Source organism: Sardina pilchardus, chromosome 8 (genome assembly GCF_963854185.1).
Source record: "Sardina pilchardus chromosome 8, fSarPil1.1, whole genome shotgun sequence".
NCBI lineage: Eukaryota > Metazoa > Chordata > Actinopteri > Clupeiformes > Clupeidae > Sardina > Sardina pilchardus.
In genome coordinates, this window is record NC_085001.1 from 13,714,499 (window position 1) to 13,740,235 (window position 25,737).

The window sequence follows — 25,737 nt, forward strand, 5'->3', positions numbered from 1 at the left end:
GGGCGTGTTGAGGTTGTCATGCGCGCTTTGGCTGCGCAGCCTAGGTCCTGGCAGATCAATAACTGTATCAGCTGATTTTGATTAATTTAATGACACCCTGGAAATGTTGATTAAAAAGGACAGGGAGAGATTTTCAGAGAGTTGCAAGGGAAATAAACGTCATCCGTATTTCCATCATCGTCTTTGGTTCCCAAATGGTTCAGTGAAGTGTTATTCGTAAGTAGGGAATAGAATAGGAATGGAAATAAATAAAAATGTTTATCGACACTTTTGAATGTTCATAAATTTTTTTAGCATTTGTGACGACAATTGCTGTCGTGTAATTTATATAATGATGAATGCATATACATACATTCCGGACCCAAGCATTGCTGGCTGTCTTGCTGTTCCCATCCCATCCTGCACTGCAGCTGTCAGCTAGCTTGCAGGCTGCTGGTTGCACTTCTGACTTGCTTCTCAGTTTGCCCTGAGCTAGCCTTCTGGTGAAGAGGGCTCCCGCATCAGTCTGATACATGACACACTTGAAAGGGGAAGAGGAATATATCTGCGCTTTTCTTGGAACCCCGAGCGACCATATGACTTTAAAAATACCAAAACTCCGGACCTTTGGGATTTATTGGAGCTAGTTCATTAGCTAGCATTTCACGCGAAAAGGATGTCGAAACGACTACGGAACAGTGAAGTCTGCGCCGATTGCAGCGTTTCTGGTAAGGATAAAATCTCCAGCATGTCCGTATTGCCCAATATGAAAATGTAATATTCTACCTTATCCACGCAGGCTAGCGAATGTGATAGAGCTAGCTAGCCGAAACCTATTTAGAATCGAGGAGGTAACGAATAGCTACCGCCAGCTAATCTGGTCTATGCAACTACAGCTACATGAAAGAGAATGCGATTATGATAAATTGCCTTCCACATACATAATTATTGAATGCATTGTACATTTTACTTGAAAACATATCCCTATACGCCCTGCTCGTGCCACATAATCAAGGGGGGGAACATGATAGACGATGGACACATCAAAGGTGTCTGTGGTCACGTTGATGTAGCCTAATGTAACTATACTGTCTGCACTCCAACAAGCTGTAAACGCACTGGGTAAAGGGCTTTATAACTTGTCAGCGTTGTGTTGTATTATTTAAGCTGTATTGAAAAAAGGAGGTGGCGTCTTTTGGATATTTGAAAATATTTTGCTATAAATTCTGTTTGTTCATGACAGTAGTTTATTTTCTGTCACGAAAGAACGTTATAACGTTTCACGTTTTAATAATATTCAGCGGTCAGAGCTGTTCTGGTTTGTATCTAATTTACTCTTTGTCCGCGCTTTGACGACAACGCGATGGAATAGACCCATCGTGACCTCTAGCTGACGTGATGTTTACCTCTATTGATTTCAGCTGGCATGTCTAATCGTAACATTAATGTGACGTTTAGGGTGTCATGTACGGCATCTGTTTTTTTTGTCGGTAAGATAAGGTGAGTGGTACACGGACAATCACTTCACATAACTGCCAGGCTCATAGAGACCACTCTGGCTCTGCGATGAAACAGGTTTTGGCGATTCAGTTTGGCGTCAGTCCCCTTCCCCTGCTGTCAAGGGAGCCCCTCAATCAGTCACGCCTCAGACACCAGCTGGCCCAGACTGCCCCATCAAGACAGTTGTTGTTGTGATGGAAAGGAATATTTTTAGTGTTTTTTGGGTCTCAAGGTTTTATTTTAGCCCGGCCTTAACACTTGTTCAAGCGAGAGAAAGAGTGGCTGTCAGCAGCCCTTAAAACCTAGTGCAGCGACACACCAGGTGCTCAGCTTTGGCTCCCGGCCTACACAGCTGTTCCGTGACTGCTATCGCCCCAATATTGTCGTGATGTCTTTCTTGTCAGCCTGCCTCTCTGTAAAGTGTCGACTTTTTGTGTGTGTGAAGGCTTCTTTTATGTCCATATTAAAGACATCTAGGTCTTTATTCATGGTTTGTCGGTTTGGCTTGTTTGTCTGTCAAGCCTGTCCTCCTATCATATCCAAAGATGAATGAATATGCTACTTTAGCACTACGTTTTAACGCAGGGAAAATGATTAAGCTTCCCCTGAACTCTCACACTGAGAGTTGCTTTTGCATTTGTTGTGTTTGGGAGGAAGGCAGAGATCTTTGGTTTATTGAAGTCTCATTTTTTCTATCTTTGAGTAACCTGAGTATGTGTCCTGAGGAAGTGAAATTTGGAAAGGCTGTGCAAGTTCTTACAGTAGCACAGTATTAGTACTTGCTGTGATCCATACAAAGATGTTAGGTTATTCCTCAGGTTGGGGGTTGGGGGTGGTACTTCATGCACAATACAGATTTGTGAGATACCATGAGATGCTTGGAGCTATACACTTACCATGAACCTTGATTTTGCCAAAGGTCAAGTGCTATGATGTCAGTTGCCGAAAAGGGGAAAAAAATGAAAGGAAGTGAAGCTCAGCCCTGGCCTGTAACATTTGGCTAGAGGAGGAACTTAGATAGATAAAGCCATGGAAGAGATGGTAGGCCAAGATCATATGCTTGCAAAGTTCAAACAGTTAGAGATTTCGATGGCTGTGGACAGTAGGGACTGGCTTAATGAGACAACCAGGCTGTCCGTCTCTAGCGAAGGTGTGGCTGAACAGCATTAAAGGGACACACACAGGTGGTCTGAGTAATCGCCCAGTCTAAGCCACTAATTAGGCATGAAGTGGAGGATGGGGAGAGGAGTGTCCACTAATCACTTATCGGTCAGTCTGGTCCGAGAGTATCTCATGTAGACTACTGCTTAGCTCCTTGACCCGGTCACTCACTCACCCACCCAATTTATATAGAAACATATTCTTTTGATTCCTTCTGTTCTTGTTGATGTTGTTGTTGTTCTTCTTCTTCTTTTTCTGCTGTTGACTGGAATGTGTGCACACATGCGTAAGCAAACCTCCATGCCTGTGTGTTCACTCTGACCCCCTTTCAACCCAAATGCACACACACTCACGCTCACGCTCACGCTCACACTCACACTCACATATGCAAGTTGCCGCCGTCCATGCACGTCTGCTCTCTGTTCCGCTTGCTGCCTTTGAAGCTCAGTGGCTCTCCTTCCTAGATGGTGCCTTGACTTCACACCTTGCTTGATTATAGTCAGTGTTCTGCGTATTACATGCGGCTCACCTCTTCGCAAAACAACTGACGCGTCTTGTGTGACGTCCCAAGCTCTTGGCGTCCCAATACCGTGCTAGCACCCAGCCGCCCCCTGTCATTTACCTCCCTGTGACCTACAGGCTAACCAACACCTGCTGCTGTGGTGTGCTGTTGGGTTTCTGTTGCTAATGACAAAGCTCCTGCCTCGCTAGCTCACATAGCTACAGGGTGAAAGCGAGGGAGAAAAAAAAAACAGATGAGATTTTTGAAGCCGCCCCAGTCTAGCCACAGGAGGAAGTAGAGAGGCTGCACATCCTCTTTTCAGTTGGGCTCGCTAGCAGATGAAGCTGGAGGCAGTGCTCTGAAACGTTGAGCAATAGTGAGTCTGCACCATTTTCACTGTTGTTGTCAGTGGCAGTGCGTGTGTTGTCACTGTGTGCATTGTCATTGGGTGTTTTTGGCGGCACTAATGGCAAGTTCCAGGGCATATGCTTTAGCGTAAATTAGAATCCCACTCCATTCTGAACACGTAGTAAACCTTGGAGTAATTTGAGTCTGTACATAAAAGGCCTCTTATTTGGGAGCAGTTTTTTGCACCTTTGCTGTAGAACACCACATGTAGCCTCCTGGTTACATCTTTACAGGATGGCAAGATGAAGACCTTTTACAACGTTTTTCTTTTCAGTCGTGTAAAAAAAAGGCATACTGTAATAACGCACTGCAAGAAATGTTTGTATTGAGGCCTATCCTCTCCAAGTGAAAAAGGTTGATGTAGCCTAATGCTATCAAATGGAAGCAGAAGCGTGGGTTTAGCCCATGTCTTTGACAGCCCTGGAGGCAGATGCCTTCCATGGGTCCGAAGCCTGTAACCCATTAACTTGGTCTTGTCCCCTGTGGATTCATGGCGACAGCCTGCCAGAGTTGAGGTTGATGGGTTAAGTAAATGCTGCCTCCTTCGGAGCCAGTGTGGAGGTGTTTAATATGATGCCAGAGGCGGTTTAGACAAACAAGGCTTTTACTCGCACATCCCAACTCTTTTGTGATCTGACAGTCATTCTTTTCCCTCCTAGTGTGTGGAGATGGTTTCTCTGAGAAGCTGTTTGGGAGGTTATTGATTGTGCCGAGGCTTTGTTTGTTTACATCGCCGCACAGGACATCTGCCAATCACGAAAGGATGTAGGCTAGTGTGTATTGATTTGTAAGCAGTAGTGTTAACGACAAGGCTCCCTGAATCCATACTGATTTGTTTGTTTGTTTGTTTGTTTGTTTGTTTGTTTGTAGATCCTCGTTGGGCTTCGGTAAACAGAGGAGTACTAGTGTGTGATGAATGCTGCAGTGTTCACCGAAGCCTGGGGAGGCACAGCTCACAAGTCAGACACCTGACACACACGCCATGGCCCCCTACTCAGTTACAGGTAAGACACACACACACACACACACACACACACACACACACCTGTCCCAAAGGTTTCTACAGTCCAACTTATTTAGATGTGACACGTGCACAGTGTCCTTACATGCACTTATACCAATGGCCTATAAACAGTTTATGCACACTGAATCTCATCCACATATAGCCCAACAGGGGAGCTACACCAGGCGGGTAACTGAAGCGTTCTGTTCGCAACGTGTATGCTGCGGCATTTAATAATTACTATAATCAATGGAAGTAGCTACACCAGACGCGACAGTGGCACGTACATTCGAAAAAAATAGACTTCTAAAATGGATTTTACGCATCGCGAACGGAGCGCTTCAGTTAGGCGCCTGGTGTAACTCCCCTTTAAGTCTTGGCCACTCACTTGGTACATGATTGAATCTCACACAAACTGTGTATGCAACTCAAATCCATGTTAGTCTTCCTCCAGTGCCCTCCCCTCTGTGTCTGAGCATCCTGTCGTGTAAAGACTGGCCTTGTTCAGCTTCCTTTTGCCAAAAGAAGCCCTGAGCTCATGGTTCTGGCATGTGTGGAGGCTCTCTACACTTAAAACATTGTTTTTCAATTCTGAGATTCAACAACTTTCCATTGTGAGCTTTAAAAATATATATATATCTTAGACATTTGAGTAAGTCGTGACATTTGTGGCATACCAGGCATCCATTAACATAATAAGCTCCATTTAAGACAAACATCCCCCTCTGGCCAGACATAAGACATAAGTACAAATGTAGCAAGCAAATTGAATGCTGAACTCTTAAGATCCAGAGTGCTAATACAGGACAAGCCTATTGGACGAGGAGAGAAGAGGATGATTGCCACAGGGATGAAACCTTGACCCAGTTTCATGACGCCAGTAACCATGGATTTTTATGTTGATCTGTATGTTTATTTATATGGTAGACTTTTGTCCAAAGCAACGTACAATGGCATCAACAGACATTTAATTAACATTAGAATTAACTGTGTATTGTAAAATAATGCTGATTAAATTCTAATAGAATAGACTAAATATAATTCCCATTAACATATTCAAACCACAACCCTGAAAGGAAAAGTTAATTCATTAGAAATGAGGTTGTTAAGAAGAACGTGCCAACACTTTCGAGATGTCCACTGGAGAAACATGTTTTGGAGAGAGGGATGGTGCCATAGAACAGAGGAAGTTGTGGGCTGAAAGGGAATCTCTGGTGAACTCTCAGTTTCTGTTCTTTTCTGTCCTGTTCTTTCTGTACTTTCAGAATTTGCGTTCTTTTTTTTTTTTACCCTTACTCACTTTTACCATTACTCGCACGCCCTACCCAGGGACAGCGCTTGTATCGTTGTTTACGGATCCACTTGTGCGGAACATAAACTCTTTTTGTTTGGCTCTGCTTTGGACAAAGAAAATTGTCCTCATGGACTGCCCTGTCTGATTTCAGATGGTGCAGACGCTCTACAACAACGGGGCCAACTCCATCTGGGAGCACACCCTGCTGGACCCCGCCTCCATCATGAGCGGCAAGAGGAAGGCCAACCCGCAGGACAAAGTCCAGTAAGAGTCACTTCATTCAGTCCTGCTCTGAATGGGGCTGTCAGTGTGTTAGTGTGTCCTCAAGGACCAGGCAGGACACTTACAATCCCCCCCCCCCCAACATGTACAGTATGCGTGTTCATTTAGGAGGTGCTGTCCTCTGAAGCTTTATATTCACTAGAGTGTAGAAATACAGAGTTTATTGTGAACAGATGGCCTGTGGCAGTGGTTTACCCAGTGAGCCATTAGGGATACAAAAGGTCTCTTGCAGGAGCTATTTCATGACCAGTGATCAGAGAAAATTGGGACTGGCCATGAATCTGAGTGTGCTTCATTCTTTATGCTTGATACAATAGTGTCAAGATACATCACCAAGATCTTAAATTGAGCAATAAGCCCCAAGATGTTGTAGGTTACAGTGGTTGTAGAAACGCTGTAGGGGCGTTGTTAGGCACGGCGCGCTAGCGAAGCATTTGTGCTGGATTTTACAGCGGCATCAAACTGGATTCAGCCAATCATAATCAAGGACTGGAACTATCCGTTTTAGAACTTGAATTTTAAAATAGAATTTGATATAGGCTATGGTATCTACCTATATATAACGGACAATGCGGTATCTACCTATATATATCTATGCTATAGCCGCTATAGCATGTATATACTGTATGTCTATGGGCTATAGCTCGTTAATGTATCACACATAAAGCAAACAAGCTAGATGGCCACTGGTCTGAAGAGACGGAAGGGTTTGACAATCACTCATATGACTCATATGCCAATCACACTGAAGGTTGAGGGTTTTGTTTTGCACACTGAAGGTTGAGGGTTTTGTTTTGCACACTGAAGGTTGAGGGTTTTGTGACTACTGCACCCTATTGGTCCATGTTATATCATCATAGTACTCTTGTTTTCTCCCAAAGTCCGAACAAGGCCGAATTCATCAGGGCCAAATATCAGATGCTGGCGTTCGTCCACCGGATGCCCTGTAGAGACGATGACAGCTGCACAGCCAAGGACTTGAGCAAGGTGACAAATTAAGGGGAGCAACTGTTGTGGGTCTCCAGGCTCTCCTCAGACCGTCCAGGCATTCTTGTGTTGTTTGCAGACACATTTGAATTTCCCCTTGGGGATCAGTAAAGTATCTATCTATCTATCTATCTATCTATCTATCTATCTATCTACCGGTATCTATCTATCTATCTACATTTAGCAGAACAGATTAATAGATCAAACCCTCTCCTTCTTCTTTTTCTTCTTCTTCTTCTTGTCTTCCTCCTCAGCAACTGCACTCGAGTGTGCGCACTGGGAATCTGGAGACCTGCCTGCGGTTGCTGTCACTGGGAGCGCAGGCCAACTTCTTCCACCCGGTAAAAACCCCCTTCGCTCGCGTCCAAGCCCCCAGACAGACCACACAGACCACACAGCCTGGGACGGGGATGTAGACGGAGACCGGGGCCTAAGCAGACATTGAGCACACTGGGGTCTCAGGGAGGCAGCTCTCCGTCTCAGCCTGACTCATGCGGAATGGAAAGCCCTGCCTTCCTCTCCTCTTGTTGTTTTTAATGCACTGTGCTGTACTTGGACGATTGGAAAGCTCTGGCCTCCTCTCTCCATTTGATCTTTAATGCACTTAGAAGAGCATGCAGTGGAGTAGAGGGGAGTGGGCATTTTACACCTCCCTCAGTCGATCTCCCATCTCCTCCAGTTGAGCCCCCCCCCCCCTTCTCCACACCATCCCACCACCCCGCCCTCTTAAAAAGATTTCAGGGGCGTTGGTGTGTCTGTCTGATCAAATATTGATTTGGCTGCAGTCTGCTAACTGGCCCCTGTTCATGAATGTTGCATTCGCTTTCATGCCAACAGGAGAAAGGCAACACGCCCTTGCATGTAGCAGCCAAGGCCGGGCAGGTGTCTCAGGCGGAGCTGCTCACGGTGTACGGGGCCGACCCGGGCGCACCTGACACCAGCGGCTACACGCCCATCGACTATGCAAGGTACTTGCACAAGACACAGCCATGACCACACAACAAGACAGAACAAGATGGATGCTCATTTCGTTAATGTGAAGAATGTGTCAAGACGCGAGATGTAACTGTAGTTCTATTCACCTATTGTTCTGCAATGTAATTTGCATACTGTATAATAGTTTTTCAATTTCCTACTCTCTGTTTGAAATACAGCAAGGCAGTATGTGCAATTATCATGATCAGATTCCAACGCTGTATGTCACTGGAAGGGCACATTCACAAAGTTAAAAGAAGCAGAAGCTGTCTTATATCCATTGGGGAGCACAAATTATGATTATATACATGGATGTTGACAATAAACAATATATTGTAATACACTACTCTCAAAAAGTCAGGGATATTTGGCTTTCAGATGAAATTTCAGGATGAACCTAAAATTAATCCACTATATTCTTTACAGGAGAACTTAATGTGACCACCTCCAAATTTTTGAAAGTGCATGTCCTAACAGTTCAATGTTTCAGTACTTCCATTAGCTTCCACCCGAAAGCCAGATCTCCCTAACTTCTCGAGAGTATGGTGCAACAGGGGAGCTACACCAGGCGCGTAACTGAAGCGTTCCGTTCGTAAACGCGTATGCTGCAGCAGTTAATAATCACTATAATCAATGGAAGTAGCTACACCACACGCGACAGTGGCGCGTACATTAAAGAAAAAATAGACCAGTCTTCTAAAATGGATTTTACTCGTCACCAACGGAACGCTTCAGTTGCACTCCTGGTGTAGCTCTCCTGTAGCCTGACAGCTCCTCCAAATACGGGACCGTTGAAAGACACTGTAGCCTCTCTCCCCCTCTCCAGGCAAGCTGGACACCATGACTTAGCGGACCGCTTGGTGGAGATCCAGTATGAGCTCACGGACAGACTGGCCTTCTACTTATGTGGCAGGAAGCCAGGTGAGTCATAACCGCACTCTTCCCTCACTCCAAGGGATGTGAAAGTGATAAGCAATGACTTAATCAAAGCAGCGTGTTATGACATGGAAGTTTGATGAATCCGCATTGCTTTTCCCACCCTGAGTTCGTATTGCACCTTTGTGTGTCTTGGGGGCCTCTCTCATTTGTCTTTTTATCTATCCTCCTTCCTTCCTCGGTCCTCGTTCCCACTGATCTAGATAAAGAATGATGGGGCGGCAACAATGGGATGGTCTATCCAGTGTTCTTTATACTATAGATCAGTGGGAACGAGCCTGGAGGACTGAGCATCAAGGATCGAGGAGAAAGGGTTGAGAATGGGGCCTTGATGTCCAGATTAATGAGGGTTGACTATTAGGGACAGCCTGTGTGTTGGGGCAGTCTTGAGCCAATTACGTATTTGCTGTTTCATGTGTTTTGTTGTAAGGTATTCATTTGGCTTGGTTGTTGATAGCACTCTCTGAGGGAAGTCTCCAACCAGTAGCACAAGGCACTTAACATCTGTCTTGTGCATAGCTGAATAAGCTGATGGATAGAAATGACTGGAATGAAGTGGCAGTGACCCATTTGAATACATATGCAGTGTGTTTGGTGATACCAATGTGAATATGAGCTCTTTTTCCCTTGATATCCTCGCAGATCACAAGAACGGGGAACACTTCATTATACCTCAGCTGGCCGACAGGTAAGGGCTTTTAGCAGAAATCACATAAGCTTTTGACCCGTCACCCGTCACCATCTGTTTGTGTCGAGTTTGCTCAGAAGCAGGTGGCACTGAAATATCAGCAAAAAAAAAAAAAAAAAGGCCAAAAAGCGCGAGTGCAAGAATACCAGTTTCCTGCAGAGCTTGTTCCTGTTAGGACATGGTTTTAGCCCCGAGGCCATCTGGCTCTCTCTCCACAGTGCTGGGCCTCTGGTCCCCCCTAACACACACGTTGTTACTCTGCTCACATACGCTGACAGTACACTCCTTCAGCACAAATGTGGCTAGAATCAAGAACAGATCAAAATGATAAGATTTGGTCAAGTGATATGTTGTGTCTTTCTTCTCACTGCTTGCACATGATTTGGGGGAAAAAGGAACATGTAAGTGAACACCAATGATCACTATTTTAATAGTCTGCTCAGAGTGGAAACTGATTTTGTTTTTGTCTCTTTGCTCTCTCTTAACAGTAGCGTAGATTTGTCAGAGTTGGCAAAAGCGGCCAAGAAGAAACTTCAGTCGGTAAGTCCAACACACAAGTTCTCTCAGCAACACCAAACACTATAGGCAAAAGTATTGGGACAACTACCATTACACCCCACAGGAACCTCCGTAACCTCCCTCTCTCAATCATTAAGTATTCATAAGGAGTCGGCCCCCTTTTTTGTAGCTGTAACAATCTTTTGGAAATGCTTTTTGGGAGCATTTCCAGAAGATTGTAGATGTAGAGTGTCTAGAGTGTTTATGAGGTCAGACACTGATGTAGGACAAGAAGACCTATGACCAATGCCCCAATGTCTGTTCTAGTTCATATATCTTTGTCTTGTGACACCAAGTCCCTTTAATGAATGTGTTTGTGGTAACGGCCCTGCTTGTGTGTGTGTGTGTGTGTGTGTGTGTGTGTGTGTGTGTGTGTGTGTGTGTGTGTGTGTGTGTGTGTGTGTGTGTGTGTGTGTGTGTGTGTGTGTGTGTGTGTGTGTGTGTGTGTGTGTGTGTGTGTGTGTGTGTGTGTGTGTGTGTGTGACCACAGCTCAGTAATCATCTGTTTGAGGAGCTGGCGATGGACGTGTATGACGAAGTGGACAGGCGTGAAACAGATGCCGGTGAGCAAAATCCACGTCAACAACAGCCCTCACCAGTGCATCTGGTTTGGGTTGCTCTGTGCTGCACACAAGTTCAATGGTCACATAGCAGTGTGTGCGAGCCAAAGCCTCTGGTATGTGTCTATCAGACCCATGCTGCTGTCCCATGGATGGGTCAGGAGAAGCCTTTTTCTTCTCGAGTAGTTTAACGTTAACTTGTGTATATTAATGTATGTCGGCTTTTAAACAAAGATGCTTAAACGATAATGGTCAACACTAACTATAAATTGCGGTTTTAATAGCTTGACTGTTTCCTGAAGTTGTTTGTGTATATGTTTGTGTGTATGTGTGTGTGTGTTTGTGTGTGTGTCTGTGTGTATCTGTGTGTGTGTTTGCAGTTTGGCTCGCGACCCAGAACCACAGCACCTTGGTAACGGAGACAACAGTCGTGCCTTTCCTTCCTGTCAACCCCGAGTACTCGTCGACGCGAAACCAGGCAGGCTTATTTTAAAACGTGCTACCCTGTTTCTTTTCCGTCACCCCAGAAAACACGCAGGGCCCACCGTAGTCTTGCCGCTCCACTTCACACTGGCTTACCTAACAGCTAAAAGTTTTCACACTGTGCAACTGGCAGATGGTGAAAGTGCTGCGTGCATGAAACGCAAAAAGCTGTAGTGTTGGGTGAGGAAAGAAGAAAGTAAAATCCCCCTCCCTCGCTCTGTGAATGTGTGAACATCTCTGGATTTAGTGTGTGTGTTTTGTGTGTGTGTGTGTGTGTGTCACATGTCAGTTACTGCTAACAAAGCCCCCCTGATCAGGAAAGGAAATGAGTTGTCCTCTGTGGGTAAGGGTGTGCGCTCCTTTTAAATTAGCACAGTTCAGTGATGCAACCCCCTTGATGTGTTTTTAATGCAGGGACGGCAGAAACTGGCCCGGTTCAACGCACACGAGTTTGCCACTCTCGTTATCGACATCCTGAGCGACGCCAAGCGCAGGCAACTGGGGAATTCAGTCACAAGCCCGCGAGGTACGGCTGATCCACCACACCTACACATTACAGTGATAAAATACCCAACAAAATGTCCTCCGATAGCCGCCTGCTAATATTATGTTCTGTCTGTTTGTTTGTCTGTTTGTTTGTTTGCTTGCTAGTCGATAACGTGGAACTCATCCTGAAGAGCGTGGGCGGTTGTCCAGTGGACGACCGGCAGGATAACGACCAGCCGGACTACGACAGCGTGGCCTCGGACGAGGACGGGGACCTGGACCCAGCCTCAGGGAAGACCGATCGGGCGAAGGTGACCTTTGACCTGCATCTGTGAGGCCAGATGGCAGATGGGATGTCTCATCGAGCCAGAGATAGTGACCACACTCGAAGAATTATCAGATAGCTGCAATATGCCCTTCATGTCACAGATACTGTATATCGTAATTTCCGAACGGTTAGCCGCGGCTTATACATTGATTTTGCTCAATTTCTTCAGCTATGAGGTGAATACAGAAGGGCAGTTAATATGGTATTCATACGGTTTTGTTTCTTTTAACTTGCACAAAACACTGTCCTGCGGCTTATACACGATGCGGCTAATACACAGGAAATTACTGTACACAACTCTCTGTGTATGCCAAAATGTCTGCTTTTAGGATTGTGCACTGAGAGGTTGTTAAATTAGGTTGAGGCTGCATGAGAATTTATTTTCTCTTAAGTTGTGCAGGGATATCCTAGACACTTGAAGCCCTTGTCAGCTTGTTCACTATTAGATATTGTGCTTTGAACAGAGCTAGTTTATGTTCATGTTTGCCACTGCTGAGTGTAGAGGATCTCCAGAAGCTGACCACTCCTACCGTCGCCTGCTCTCCTCTCACCCTAGAGTCTAGACTCGGACCTGTCGGACAGCCCCGTGTCCGTCCAGGAGTTCCAGGAGGTGAAGAACGCGCTGGCCTTGTCCGAGGCCAAGATCCAGCAGCTGCTGAAGGTCAACAGCAACCTGAGCGACGAGCTGCGCCACATGCAGAAAAAGGTACCGGCCGAGATCAAATAAAAAAAAAAGAAAATCAATCCCATCTCCACCTCCTCCACCTCTCCCCTTCTCACTTTCCCCCAAACACCCCCCTCCACCTCCGGCCTGTCCTCCTCCTCCTCCTCCTCCTCCACCCCAGCCATACACTCACTGTGGAGGGGTGTCCGTCCGCGTATCACCCCCACCCTCCCCTTGGCCTGTGTATGGGAGACTCTGTCAGCAAGAACTGAACCTCGTGTCGCTGCACTAATGAGTTATTTTTAACTTTTGTTTAGGTTTTGGTTTTGTGTTTTCGTTGGCCCTGGGGAGAAACCTGAGATTTTATTTACGTTTCATTGAATGTGTCCCTCAACCAACCCCCCCCCCCCCCCCCCCCCCCCCCAACCCTGCAGTGAAGCTGTGTCCTCTGGCTTGGACTTAACCAGCATGCCCCTCTAACACACGAACCCATCAGCTTGTATAACGACCAGTAACATTGACTCACAGCAACAGCCCTGTCAACATCGCTCCCTATTTGTACATTTTGTGATGTAATGTTGATGTGACCTTGTGCTCAAGGTTTCTCGGCTAACACGTTCAAAAACCAAAAGCAGTCGTTAGTGTTCGTCAAGGTGGTGCAATGAATTGTGAACTACAAATGAGTATAAATTCTTGCCAGATACACAGCTTTTCCTGTTACTGCATTTATCATTTTATTTCAGCCACTGGCTGAGCTGTACACTGTTTTCATTTCAGGTTTGATGTTATGTGTGTAGCATGTTGCTGTTATTGTGTAGCCCGGTGTTTGTTTTTGTTTTGGGCGGGAGGGGCAAGGCTGTTGTGATGCATGTCTTTACAAATGGTCAGCATTTCATTGGTTGTGTTCGCAGCATTTCAAAACATCACCCATCTCACCCACAGAGGAAGTGATGTGCATGGTTTATTTGCAGGTAGAACACAGTGTAAATGTGTAAAACACATCCTGTATTGTGAGATATATACGTGTAAAATATCAGCACGAGAGCTGGCATTAGGGCTGCAACTATAGATTATTTTCATAGTTAATCAATCAGTTGAGTATTTTCACAGTTGGTAGTTTTTTTGGTCTGTAATATATCTGAAAATTGTGAAAAATGTTTCAGTGTTTCCCTAAGATGACATCCTTGAATGTGTTGTTTTGGCCACACCCCAAAGATATTCAGTTTACTATCATAGAGGAGCAAAGAGAATTATTTTATTAAGAGGCAGGAGTCTGAGAAAGAAATACTCAAAACATTTCAGATATTATCAAAGTAGGTAGCTAATACTTTGACAGTTGACAATTTAATCAAGTAATTGTTGCCGTTCCAGTTGGTGCTCAATATCCGTATTCAAACAAAATAGAGTATCTCAACAGAGAGTTCAAACTTGTTTGTGAGACACACTGGTGCCTGCCTATGTATGCCTGGTGCCCATCTCATAATTACAGTGTGTACTAATAGGTCGCAGTGTATGATAAACATTGGCGGGCATGAGCTCATCTGAACAGTGCCTGCCATTTTCTGCTGTATTGAATGTAAACCTTTGGGACTTGGTTGGCAGTGATGCCACGGAACTGTAATGTTATATGCCCCCCCATGTTATTTTGCTGTGTGGACTGGCATAAGTGTGTGCCAGCTGGAACCTAGCGCGTATTTAGCCTCTCATTAGCCGTCTACAGTAGTCTGCTAGGGTGCTGCCTCTGGCCTCTTTGTGCTTCTCTTGTCATCACTGTTTACTGCACTACTCATCTGCATGGCTGTCTTGGTTCGTGAATGTGAAGTTGGCTTCGCAGCTTGAACTTGGCCGCTCTTACACTCTACCTCGCCTCTTTTGTTACTGTATGACCACCTCTGTTGCATAACATGTCCAGGGAATCCGCGCCAGTGTAATGCGTAATTGGAGAAGTTAATATTAACTTGTTCAGTACTGAATACTCATTACTGAATCATATCAGATGGTTGTGTTTCTGGTTGGTCTCAAAATTAAACTCCTTGTCAATAGGACATACACTATATTGGCTTCAGATGACAAAATGTAAAGCTAAATTATTTGGCATAGAGATCTAGCTGGCTATGGGACAGTTTGTGTGTGTGTGTGTGTGTGTGTGTGTGTGTGTGTGTGTGTGTGTATGGGTGCGAGTGAGAAAGACTTGGAGTTCGGAAATGGTGTGTGTGTGTGTGTGTGTGTGTGTGGGTGTCTGTTTTGTAGCTTCTGTGTGCTGCGTGATGCTCCTCTGTCTCTCTTAGCTTCTCTCTCTCTTTCTCTCTCTCTGTCTCTCTCTATCTCCCACATTCTCTCTCTGTCTCTCTCTCTCTCTCTCATTCTCATTCTCTCTCTCTCTGTCTCTCGCTTCCCCGTCTCTTTCTCCTCCAGCTTCAGTCTCTGCAGTGCGAGAACTCCTCTCTCAAGCGCCAGGGCCCCGTCCACTCCTCCTCCTCCTCCTCCTCCTACCAGGCCCCCGGGGGGCCCGACTACCCCGACCCTTCCTCGTGCCTCCCTCACCCCCCCTCCTCCTTCTCCTCCTCCTCTTCCTCCTCCTGCACCACCACCTCTTCCTCTTCCTCCTCTGCCCTGAAACGCCGCCCGTCCGGCCGCGGCAGCCGGGCCATGTCTATGTACGAGACGGGCTCGGGCCTGAAGCCCTTCCTCTCCCGGGGGGAAACCCCTTACCCCGAGGACCTCCTCCCCACCCTGCAGCCCTTCCCTCCTCATGTAAGTAAAGCTCTCTCCTGCTACCGGCCCTCTGTTCCTCTGTGTGTGTGTGTGTGTGTGTGTGTGTGCGGGTGTGTGTGTGTCTTCATGCAGTGGTCCTTCTTCATGTTTTTCATCCCTAGTTTACCAGCTGTCTCAGCTTTCTCTGCTTTTTCCTGTGACGACGGTGTTTTTCGGTAGGCTTTCCATTCTTTTTTGGCCATTCTAATTCAGTTCTTCTTTTCCTGCGATCTGCAAGGTTAGTTGGTCTATGTGGTTTGGTATCCATTCATATTTGGACCAGCCTGTTCTAGTGGAACACCAGCCTGGGCCACACAGCAAGTTATCATTCATCAGTGTCTTACAGTGTTGACCTTACACATCTTTGTAGTGTGACTGGACTGTCATAAAAAAGTATGACATCCATTACCATGTTGTGTAGCTGTATCTGTTTGCTATTTTCTGTCCATTTCATTCAACTGAGATCACCTGTAATGTTTCTTTGCACAGTTTATGTGAGACCATGGTGTTCAAGTGTGTTAAGAGGTTGAGCCATGTGCAATGACTCATTAAAGATGTTTTTTCTGGAAAAGACCATTGTTTTAGTCAATACTTTTGTCATAGTTTTAAGATTTGTCAATTTCACTGCTAACTCCTGTGGCAAGAAGTGCATAAATATGATCTTCATCTTGGCATCCTGGAGTCATTTTTGGAAGGCTGCAGCACCTGAGGCGGTTTTAGTTACAGCACGAAAACACAAGAAAAGAATTTAGGTCAAGAATGTATGCCCTGAGGGACTGTTCTGTCTCCAACTTGTAGCTGCGTGTTCAGCTATCTTTTTGTCTTTCTCTTTTCTCTTTCTTTTTTTTCCCCTCTCTTTTTTGAAATACCCTCTATTCCCTGTGTGTGTGTGTGTGTGTGTGTGTGTGTGTGTGTGTGTGTGTGTGTGTGTGTGTGTGTGTGTGTGTGTGTGTGTGTGTGTGTGTGTGTGTGTGTGTGTGTGTGTGTGTGTGTGTGTGTGTGTGTGTGTGTGTGTGTGTGTGTGTGTGTGTGTGTGTGTGTGTGTGTGTGTTGAATGACTGTAACCCCTTTGTAGATTGGCAGGAAGGTATTTGGCCTCCTCTTCCCTCCCCTCCTTCCCCTCCACCCTACTCTGGGTGCGGGACGGGAGTGCACGAAGGGTTAAGTACTCCCCTCGCCCCCTTCCCCTCGCCCCTTTCCCCTCGCCCCCTTCCCCTTGCCCCCTTCCCCTCGCCCCCTTCCCCTTGCCCCCTTCCCCTCGCCCCCTTCCCCTCGCCCCGCTCTGTGCCTGGTGGGATTGTGACGAACTAGAACACCACCTGCGCTCCGTTCACCTCCTCCTCCTCCTCTTTCTTCTCTTCTTTCTTTTTCTCTCTTCATCCCTCCCTTTCTCTGCTTTCCGTCTTCCCTCCATCATTCAGTTGTATTCTCTTCCAAACCCATGGCATGTATGGCCTGTCTCCTTACCGATCAAATATCTGCCAATCAAATATAATTCTACACACACACACACACACACACAGACACACACCCTCCTCCTCACCATCTCTTTTCACCTTCAATCTCATCCACATTCAGACAGTGATGAGACTTGTGCCGCTGCAAGCCTCATTCAGACTAGCCGTGAGTGTTCTGTTCTGTGGGGGGGGGGGGGGGGGGGGGTCCTGTACTGCCCTGCTCTCGCCCCAAGCACATTGTGGATGGAGCACTGCACTGCATGCCCTGAGCTTGTCGGGGCAGACCGGATAGACTACCACTGTGCATCTATAGGGAATGTTCTGGAATGGCACAAGATTCTTTTTCTTCTATTGAAGCGGATCTTTTTTTATCGTGTTAATGGCACACAGTGTCAGTGCCAGTTATTTTTTGTGTGTGATGGGCAGAGATCAGCCGATGGCACAATGGCACAGCGGCACACCTGAGTCTCGTAGTTGGCTCAGGTGTGCGCTGGGAACAGGTCAGTGAATCTGTGCTCGGAGCCAGAGAGGCAGAGTACCAGCCAACAAACAAATGAAACAAGTCCACACATTTTGCAGCAATGCAATATTTAAACCAATATGGCAGGCCAGGTTTAGAGCTCAATTTAGGTTTTCAACCACACACATCAGAATGGCACTCTAGCTGGCTCCCATGAGCATGTCCACAAATCCGAAGTACGTCTTGTGTCCTTTGGTTGGGGTGTGTTGTGTATGTAGCGTGATTGGGTGAGAGACTGCAGGCTGTGAATACTGATTGGTTTACGTGAAAAGCTGTGATTGGACGGTGTGTGAAGGGAATGTGCAGTGATTGGTTGCTGTCCATGTCTCCCTGACTCCTCACCTCAGCTGTCCTGAAAGAATGCAGCCCGCCCCCAGTCGGATGCTTGGACACATTTGGGCTTGGATCCCTTCTTGGGTTCTTGTCATGCTACACCCCCCCCCCAGCCCCAGGCTCTGTGTGTTCCCACTGCTCTGGAATTCACAAGTGCTGTTAATAAATCAAGCGCAGCAGGTGCTAAGCTAAAAAATGCAACGCATCCATCCCCAGAGTAAGTTACTGTTGAAACTGCCAGAGCACTGTGGAATGATGTGGATGCCACCAGATCAACCCTGATGTACTGTAGTCCATGGTCCAGCGCCGAAGTCAAATCTCCTGTCCTCTGACCGACTATCGGGACTTGCTAGATCGTATTTTCATTGGGGTTGTAGACTAGAGCATTTCAAACATCATTTTATTATCATTCATTATCATGGTCTTGTTAGAATCATTTTACTGTCATTTTACTGAAGAAACACTGAACAGTCTACCTGTTTCTGCCTGTTCAGTTTTTGTCTAAGTTCTTGTATGCTTTCAATATAGCTATTCATTTATCACATATAAATCTAGTCAGCCAACAAACACATCTGTTCTAGTTCTCTGACCCAACATTTGGGTATTATTACTTCAAGAATACGTAGAAGCGGTGGATGAATAACTAATATCAAGCAGCTGCACCCTCAACCACAACCACGTTCCAGCCAACGCTTGCCGGGGCTCCCCATTTCTCCCTCCTGAATGCGTGGGCTTCAGAGTGTTCAGTTCATTTCAGGGGAAATCCTCTCTGAACCATGAGAAGCAAAACTTTTTTCAAAGCCAAAATCTTTTCAAGGTTTTTGAGGTCAGCGATAACTAACGCAAAATCAGATTTCTAAATGTCTCACGGTGGATTTTTTTTTTTTTTCGGAAATGGTTGTCTCTTGTTCTTTAGTGTATTTTCTCCGTAAGTCATGGTTTCATGTTTCAAAATGTCAAGTCATGAACTCGTTTGATGTGAGAGGGTGTGTTGCTCCACAGGTGAAGGAGTGGCCCGGTCCCCTGCTCTTGAGTTTGCGTGGAGAGAGCGTGTCAATAACAATGGCTGCCTGTTGTGTTATCTTGTGTCCTCTCCCTGTCCCTTCCCTCCACCTCTAGACCACCAAGCAGAGCAGCATACTCGACGGTGACTATGACAACACGGTCAATGATGCTGAGCTGGAGGACAGTGGGTAATGACCTTTCTCCTCATCTGTGATGTCGCCACGTCGCTGTGACCGTAGTAACTCATCAGTTTTGCCAATATCGGATTCGATCCCACGCTGAAGTCTTTCCGTTATGTTATTGTTCTTGACAGAACAATCACTCTAAACAGTATCATGTCTCAATTTCAAATAGTCGTGTCTCAAATGGATTTTGCATGAACGGCATGAACATAATCTAAAACTGGAAGAGTTTTGCATGGTTTTTTTTTGGTCCAAAAAAGGTTGTTGTCAAGACACTAAAATACAGTACTGTACTTTATTGTAACTACTATGAGAAGAGTCACAAGTTTGTACCAAGCCTGGGGGTTATCAGAGGGTTCAATTATAGAATGGGACAATTTTTTTGACTGTCCAAAGTACAACCTGTTGAGGGGTACAGTCACAAATATGTGATTAGAATGTTCGGTGAACTGAGAGTTCCGCATTATGATGAGACAATTACCCTCCGAGATTTTCCCCACAGACTGTATACAGAACACTGAAACTATAGATTGTTTGCATTGAATTCTAGGAGGAACTTGGAAAATAATTCACTCCTCAGTAAAAATAAACGAGCATGCAACGAAAATGGTGACTAAGAAACGGTTGCCCCTGCTATGAAGTGTACATTGACACTCTGTGCACTCTTTGTTTTTCAGCCGGTTTGTTGATGTCTAGTTGATGCTAACGTCTTTGTGGTGGTCTCTGCAGGGCCGCCAGGAGGGGCAGGCTGAGGAGCAGCGGCTGGCCAGGGGAGACGGGCTCCATGGCCGAGCTGGACGACCCGGAGGCCGAGAGCGACGGCAGCCTGCCCAGCACCGAGGACGTGATCCGCAAGACGGAGCAGATCACCAAGAACATCCAGGAGCTGCTGCGCGCCGCGCAGGAGAACAAGCACGACAGGTGAGCCGCGCCGAGACGAGCCGAGCCGCCCGACGCCACACTCGAGCGTGCGACGCGAGTCCCAGCGCGAACAAAACACTCTCGGTGCGCTCGAATCAACCAATCCGCCATCGCCACGACAGGAGAGAGTACATGACTGATTAGTCCATCTGCTTCCTGAATCTCTTTCTCTCTCTCTCTCTCTCTTTCTCTCTTTCTCTCTTTCTCTCTCTCTGTTAGTGCTGTTCCTCTTTTTTACCTCTCTGTGTGTGTGTGTATCATGCTGAACTTCTGTGGACTTTTTTTTTTTTTACAAATTGTGTTCTTTATTTGAACCTTGTTTCTCATACTTCCCATTGAGTTCTCATTTCTGCTTTTCTTCCCCCTCCTGTTTTAGACCTTTTATTTAAATTTCATCATTTGTTTCTCTTCTCCCACCACCTCTTCTTCTGCATTTCTATTTGTGTGCGCACTCTCACCCGTCTCTGTTCCTCCCTCTCCCTCGTGCCCCCCCCCCTCCCCTCCCTCTCCCCCCGTGTGGCTCTCGGGTGCGTGGTGCGTTGCGGTCGCGGGATGTTCCGTGCGTGCTGACCCCCTACCCCCCTCACCCCCCCTCCACCTTCCGCTGCGTGCAGGACCTCTGAGCGGGAGTGCGTGCGCGGGCTCAGGCACAGCCTGGGCTGCTTCAGCACACTGGTCCCCTGGGCAGAGAAGGCCCCCGCGTCCTCCCCGAGGCCCCTGGGCCTGCAGACCCCCAGCCCTGCCTCCTGGTACTCTGGCCTCTGTCCCTGTCTCCCAGGCACAGTCTCTCCTCTCCTCTCTCCTCTGGCGCTCTCTCTCTCTGGCTCTCTAACATGGTCTCCCAGGCACAGTCTCTCCTCTCCTCTCCTCTCCTCTCTTCTCCCTCTCCTCTCTTCTCCTCTCCCCTCTCTCTCTCTCTCTCTCTCTCTCTCTCTCTAACATGGTCTTGGCCTCTGGCTTTCTCTTTGTATGTCTAACTCACTCACTCACTCACTCACTCACTCATCCAGACTTTTCTCTGCTGGTTTCTGTGTCAGGTGTGGGTTTGAGGGAGTTTTACAGCCAAGGAGGGGGAAAAAAGGAAAATGATTGGATTTTAATGATTTGCTGGCAAAAAAGAAATTGTGTTTAAAGGAAAGTTTTTAATTTCAGTGCAGTTAGTAAATGGAGCCAAACATCAACTTAAAGCTCCAGTATGTGTTTGGTGTGAGTCCATTGCTCTTGTTTCCAAATCTCTCATGTCCAGCCCTGCTTTTGTAGTTTTTCTGCAACACGTCCCATATTCGGCTCGAGGGGGTGGATCATGAGGCTGCCTCATGAAGTTAGTGAGCTAAATTTGGTCCGAAAAAAAAAATAATAATGAATAAACAAATCGTCTACAGACTCTGAATAAATCCCCGAGGCATAGTTTTCATTTCACAAACAGGAAGTCGTAAATAATCTCACTTGTTGGAATGACCTCAGACAGCCCCGAACAACAACAAAACAACTTTGTTTTTCCGCAACTTGGCCGACAGACAGAGTGTCACGCATTGTGCTGCTCCGCCACCCTGACTCTCCTCTGCTGTTGTTTCTGTCTTTGCTTGTTTTCTCGAACGCAAACACATCAGGGCAATCGTCGCTCCTTCAAAACAACTCTGACCCCAGACTGTAACATGGCAGGTACTCTCGTGTAGAGACTAGTGTCTGTGCTAAGTGACGTACTGTAGGCTTGTGTGAGTGTGCCGCTGGTGCGCTGCTTTCTAGCTTCTCCTAGTGGTAGCTGTGAAACCTGCTTTTGGGCTGAATTTTAGAGTCGTTGTTTTTTTAAGAGATCTAATGCAATGGTGTTCAAACTGGAAACTAACAACCATCAGGTGTGTCATTCCAAACCTTCACATACGCATGTTGTTAACTGAGTAAGTTGTGTTGCAACATTCAAACTCTAATGGTCTTGCAAAGTTCAGCTCATAGAACTTTAATTTTGTATTTATCTAAAATTTAAAAATAACTGCTTTAAAAATAGATGCACTTAGCACCCTCTGTGATTGTTGCCCTTGAGACGTTGTGTGTTGCGGTGGCTAATGCAGTGATGTGTCTGAGTGGACTGTTGCTTGGTGTCACTGTAAACCGGTCTGACCTCCTCTCTCCTTGATGTTCTCCCTTTACAGTTTTGTACCCTGCGCAGAAAGAATACATGTGGCTGTGAGTGAGATGGCGGCTCTTTTTCCCAAGGCAAGTACACGTCTTTGACCCCGTTTTTTTAAAGGGCATCTCTTCAAGTGATGCTTGAAGATAGGCTGGGTGAACCCTGCCTGACTTGCCGGCGAATTTGGATTTCGCCCGGCAGCTCAGGCTGGAAACCTGCACATCTATCCCCCCTGCTTCCTGTCCACAACCTTTGGCTCCAATCACAAACTAGCTTATCCAAAAGATGCACCGGATCGTTGGTCTGATTGGTTGAAGGATTATTCAAGCATACAGAGTCATTTGAATGATGCCAATACAGCTCGACAGTCCCGCCCCTCCTCCGAGAGAGCACACATCTTGTGCCGTAGAAATAAAGGGCAGACTCCCCATACTAATAGATAGATGGATGGATAGATAGATACTTTATTGATCCCCAAGGGGAGATTCAAGACTGTTCAATCTTAAAAGATTGAGTTTAGTATGGTGTTAGCCAGACTAGCTTGAAGATGCCGCCCCATGCTCACTGAGAAGCTGTTTGAACCTAAGGCCCAATTCACACCAAAGAGCCGCGATGAGACGAAACCGCTGCAGAAGAAGGGGTGTGAATTAAATGTTGCACGTTACTGCAAGCCGTCGCAAAGCATTCAACATGTCTAGTTGCAAGGTTTTAGAACGTCTCAGCTCGTCTCGTCGCGAAGCTTTGGTTTGAACCCCACTTAACAGCAATCAGAGACTGATTCAATGTTTCTGTGCTTATTTGCGGAGCATTTTGGAATGTGTGTGAATTCTATGCATGAATTCTATGCGTGTAATGACCCTAACCCTGCCCTCCTCAGAAGCCGCGCTCGGACACGGTGCGAGGCGCCCTGCGTCTGCTGACCTCCAGTGCCCAGCGGCTGCAGAGCGAGTGCCGCAAGGCGGCGCCGATGCCCGAGAGCGGACCGGGCCAGTCGCTGGGGCCCGACATGCAGCTGGTGACGCAGCAGGTCATCCAGTGCGCCTATGACATCGCCAAGGCTGCCAAGCAACTCGTGACCATAACAACCAAAGAGAACAACAACTGAATTCCGCATCAGCACCCCCCCTCCAAGCAAATTCCCTTCCTTTGGCAGCGTCGGACCACACCTTTCAGCCAGCACCTTATAGCTCCTGCCCCCTCAGACTCCATCTCCCAGTGGATTTGATCTCTGTTCATCATGTCTGCTTGTTTGTTAGTTTGTTTGTTTGTTTTCTTACAAATACAATATCCTTGTTTGTTTTGTATTTTGTATAACTATTTGAAGCATATGCATGATGGTATTGTATTTTTATTTTGTTTTGTTTTGTTTTTTTACTTTGAAATTATTGTGAATATAATATATTCATGTATAGGAAAAACAATTCCTGGCGGGTTCCTTGCCTAAAAGCCATAGGGCAAGGAACTGCTTTGCCCTTGCAGTGCGCTGAAACTGAAGGATTCAGTTAAGAGGCAGAGTATGTGTTGGAGGATGGGAATGATACAGGATGTATGATTAAGTGGGGCAGTTTGCATGGTCTCATAGGTTGTCAGAAAGGACACCCTAACCTTTTGCACTAAATGATATAGGTAGTCGTGCAGTAAGCTATGATGCAATGTTTAGGTAAGGGTAAAATTATGTATCACTCAGGCCATAAAACTAAAGTGAAACAACTAGCCAACTTGAAAGATAAAATGTTGAAGAATGTTGAAATTATTATCTACATGTTGTCAGCTGTAAACAAAACAGAAAAGTAGCTCTGCTACAGTATTCCTCTCACTGTTAGCTGTGAAGAAAGCCTCAGTGTCGTAACGTTTCAATTCATTAAGTCTTCATGGAATTCCACATCATATCAAGATCCATGACCCTTTTCCCGGGAAGTTTCAAAAGGAAAATGTGGGAGGCGGCCTGCCCTCCTACAGAGTGACGTAATGCAAAGCTTATATACCTCATCTAGCCCTATGCGCCATATAGCAGTGGTTTGCCTCCCTCCAGTAGTACTTAAAGAATGTAGTTCAGATGCTGTTTAATGATAGTGGTTCCCTTGATGTGATAGTAACCTTTTTTTTATCAGGTATGTGAACATTGTTATTACTGCCAACATACAGTATGTTAGACTAGGGAAGGAATGGAAGATGGGCCATTCTTCTTGTTTTCATTTTCCGTTGTCCTACAACTTTTTTGCGAAAAGCATTCTGAACCTTGTACAAATATCAACTTCCATTCAAAAGGCACTTATAGCAGAGATTAATATATCAGAATAAAAACATTCGTGCAGGGACTATCTAGCCGTCACTCCTACCAGCAAAATACAGTGTGCTTCTACCGAGTAGTAGTCCTTGTTTGGTTTTTATAAATGTATTTTTCTTTTTTTTTTTTAAAAAAAAAAAGCGAAGATGCCAACCTAAGGCTCACTGTTGTGCTAGTTCTCTGTCCTGCTTGTCTCTTATTCAGTAATGGTGCCTAGCTCATCAAACCCCATGTTAGTGGAAATAGTTTCAAATGTGATATTGCAGTGTACGGAGAGAGGATGGCATAAGATATGGATGTCTGGCTCTGTGGGCAGTTACATGTGGATGTATCCAGATCAACCATGTTCATAAGTTACATTTCAATGGTACTACAAGTTGTGTATGCAACAGCTGGAGAACGGACTATTTTGAGAGTTAGCCATCCTATGAGGTATAGGAATGTCCACGGTGGCAAATTGATGGGAGGTTATACATTTCTACACATTGTCTCCGAGACCTGTGCTATCCTGCCTTTGGTCTTCACAAAGGGATCATGTAAATGCAGGTACCTGCAGAACAAAACAACACCTGCCTTTTATTTTTCAAAAATAAACTTAATTTATAACTGTAGCCGTGTGTGTCGGGTTTGCCGTGTCTTTGACAAAGCATGCCAGATGGTTTGCTCCATTAGGGCTGGGATATTTTGAGAAAGTAACTGTAGATCAAGTATGGTCTATATGTCAAGAGGTAATTAAATCACGCTCCACTCTTGGTTGATCCAACTGGGACACCACCAGGTTGTAAATAGCCCATTCCTGTTTTATGGAGCTGCTGTGAAGGCGGGCAGACAATGCATGCTGCCCATCTGGCCATTCACTGCTTCAACCACACTCAACCACTGCAGTTGTGCAGTAAGAGGCCGACGTCTGTTTGTCTCTCTTCAGATGAGATGAGGCAGAGTAAATCACATTACACAGCTTCGACTGACAAGTATGGCATTACGTGCTATAGTCTTTGTTATTTTGGAACTTTTTTTCTCTAGCCTTTACTTGGAGAGCACTGTGTATAGAGAAAGAAAGAGTGGGAGAGAGATGGCAGAGGATTTGGGAATGACCACGGGTCAGACTTCAGTACACGTACAGCGTTTACTTTCACTTGGCATATAACAGCATAAACCTGTGTCTGGCCTACACTGCATCTCTAAACCAAAGGTAACTACACATGGAATGAAATGGAACCAAGCTATCACACAATCAGAAAGCCTGTCAGATGCAAGACAGAGAAACTGAAGGTAAAGAATGGGGAATGGAGGGCCTGCACCGGATACAAATCTATTTTCTCTTTTTTTTTTAAAAAAAAAAAGGTCCTGAATTTA

The 25,737-nt window shown here is 46.0% G+C and overlaps 1 protein-coding gene across 2 annotated transcripts; it reads left to right on the top strand.

Moving 5' to 3' along the window:
• Nucleotides 1-97: 97 nt before the first annotated feature.
• On the top strand, nucleotides 98-24,504 carry git2a (G protein-coupled receptor kinase interacting ArfGAP 2a). Of its 2 annotated transcripts, XM_062542808.1 has the most exons (19): nucleotides 98-707; nucleotides 4,421-4,554; nucleotides 5,999-6,111; nucleotides 7,011-7,116; nucleotides 7,371-7,457; nucleotides 7,954-8,084; nucleotides 8,918-9,012; nucleotides 9,670-9,715; nucleotides 10,204-10,255; nucleotides 10,764-10,836; nucleotides 11,214-11,311; nucleotides 11,731-11,842; nucleotides 11,968-12,113; nucleotides 12,687-12,836; nucleotides 15,210-15,548; nucleotides 18,978-19,051; nucleotides 19,775-19,966; nucleotides 22,117-22,180; nucleotides 22,972-24,504. In XM_062542808.1, the coding sequence occupies exons 1-19, from the start codon at nucleotides 656-658 to the stop codon at nucleotides 23,197-23,199; spliced, it is 2,292 nt and encodes a 763-aa protein (XP_062398792.1). In that variant the 5' UTR covers nucleotides 98-655; the 3' UTR covers nucleotides 23,200-24,504. The 2 variants fall into 2 exon arrangements, with proteins under 2 accessions (XP_062398792.1, XP_062398793.1); XM_062542809.1 differs by lacking the exon at nucleotides 15,210-15,548.
• Nucleotides 24,505-25,737: the final 1,233 nt, after the last annotated feature.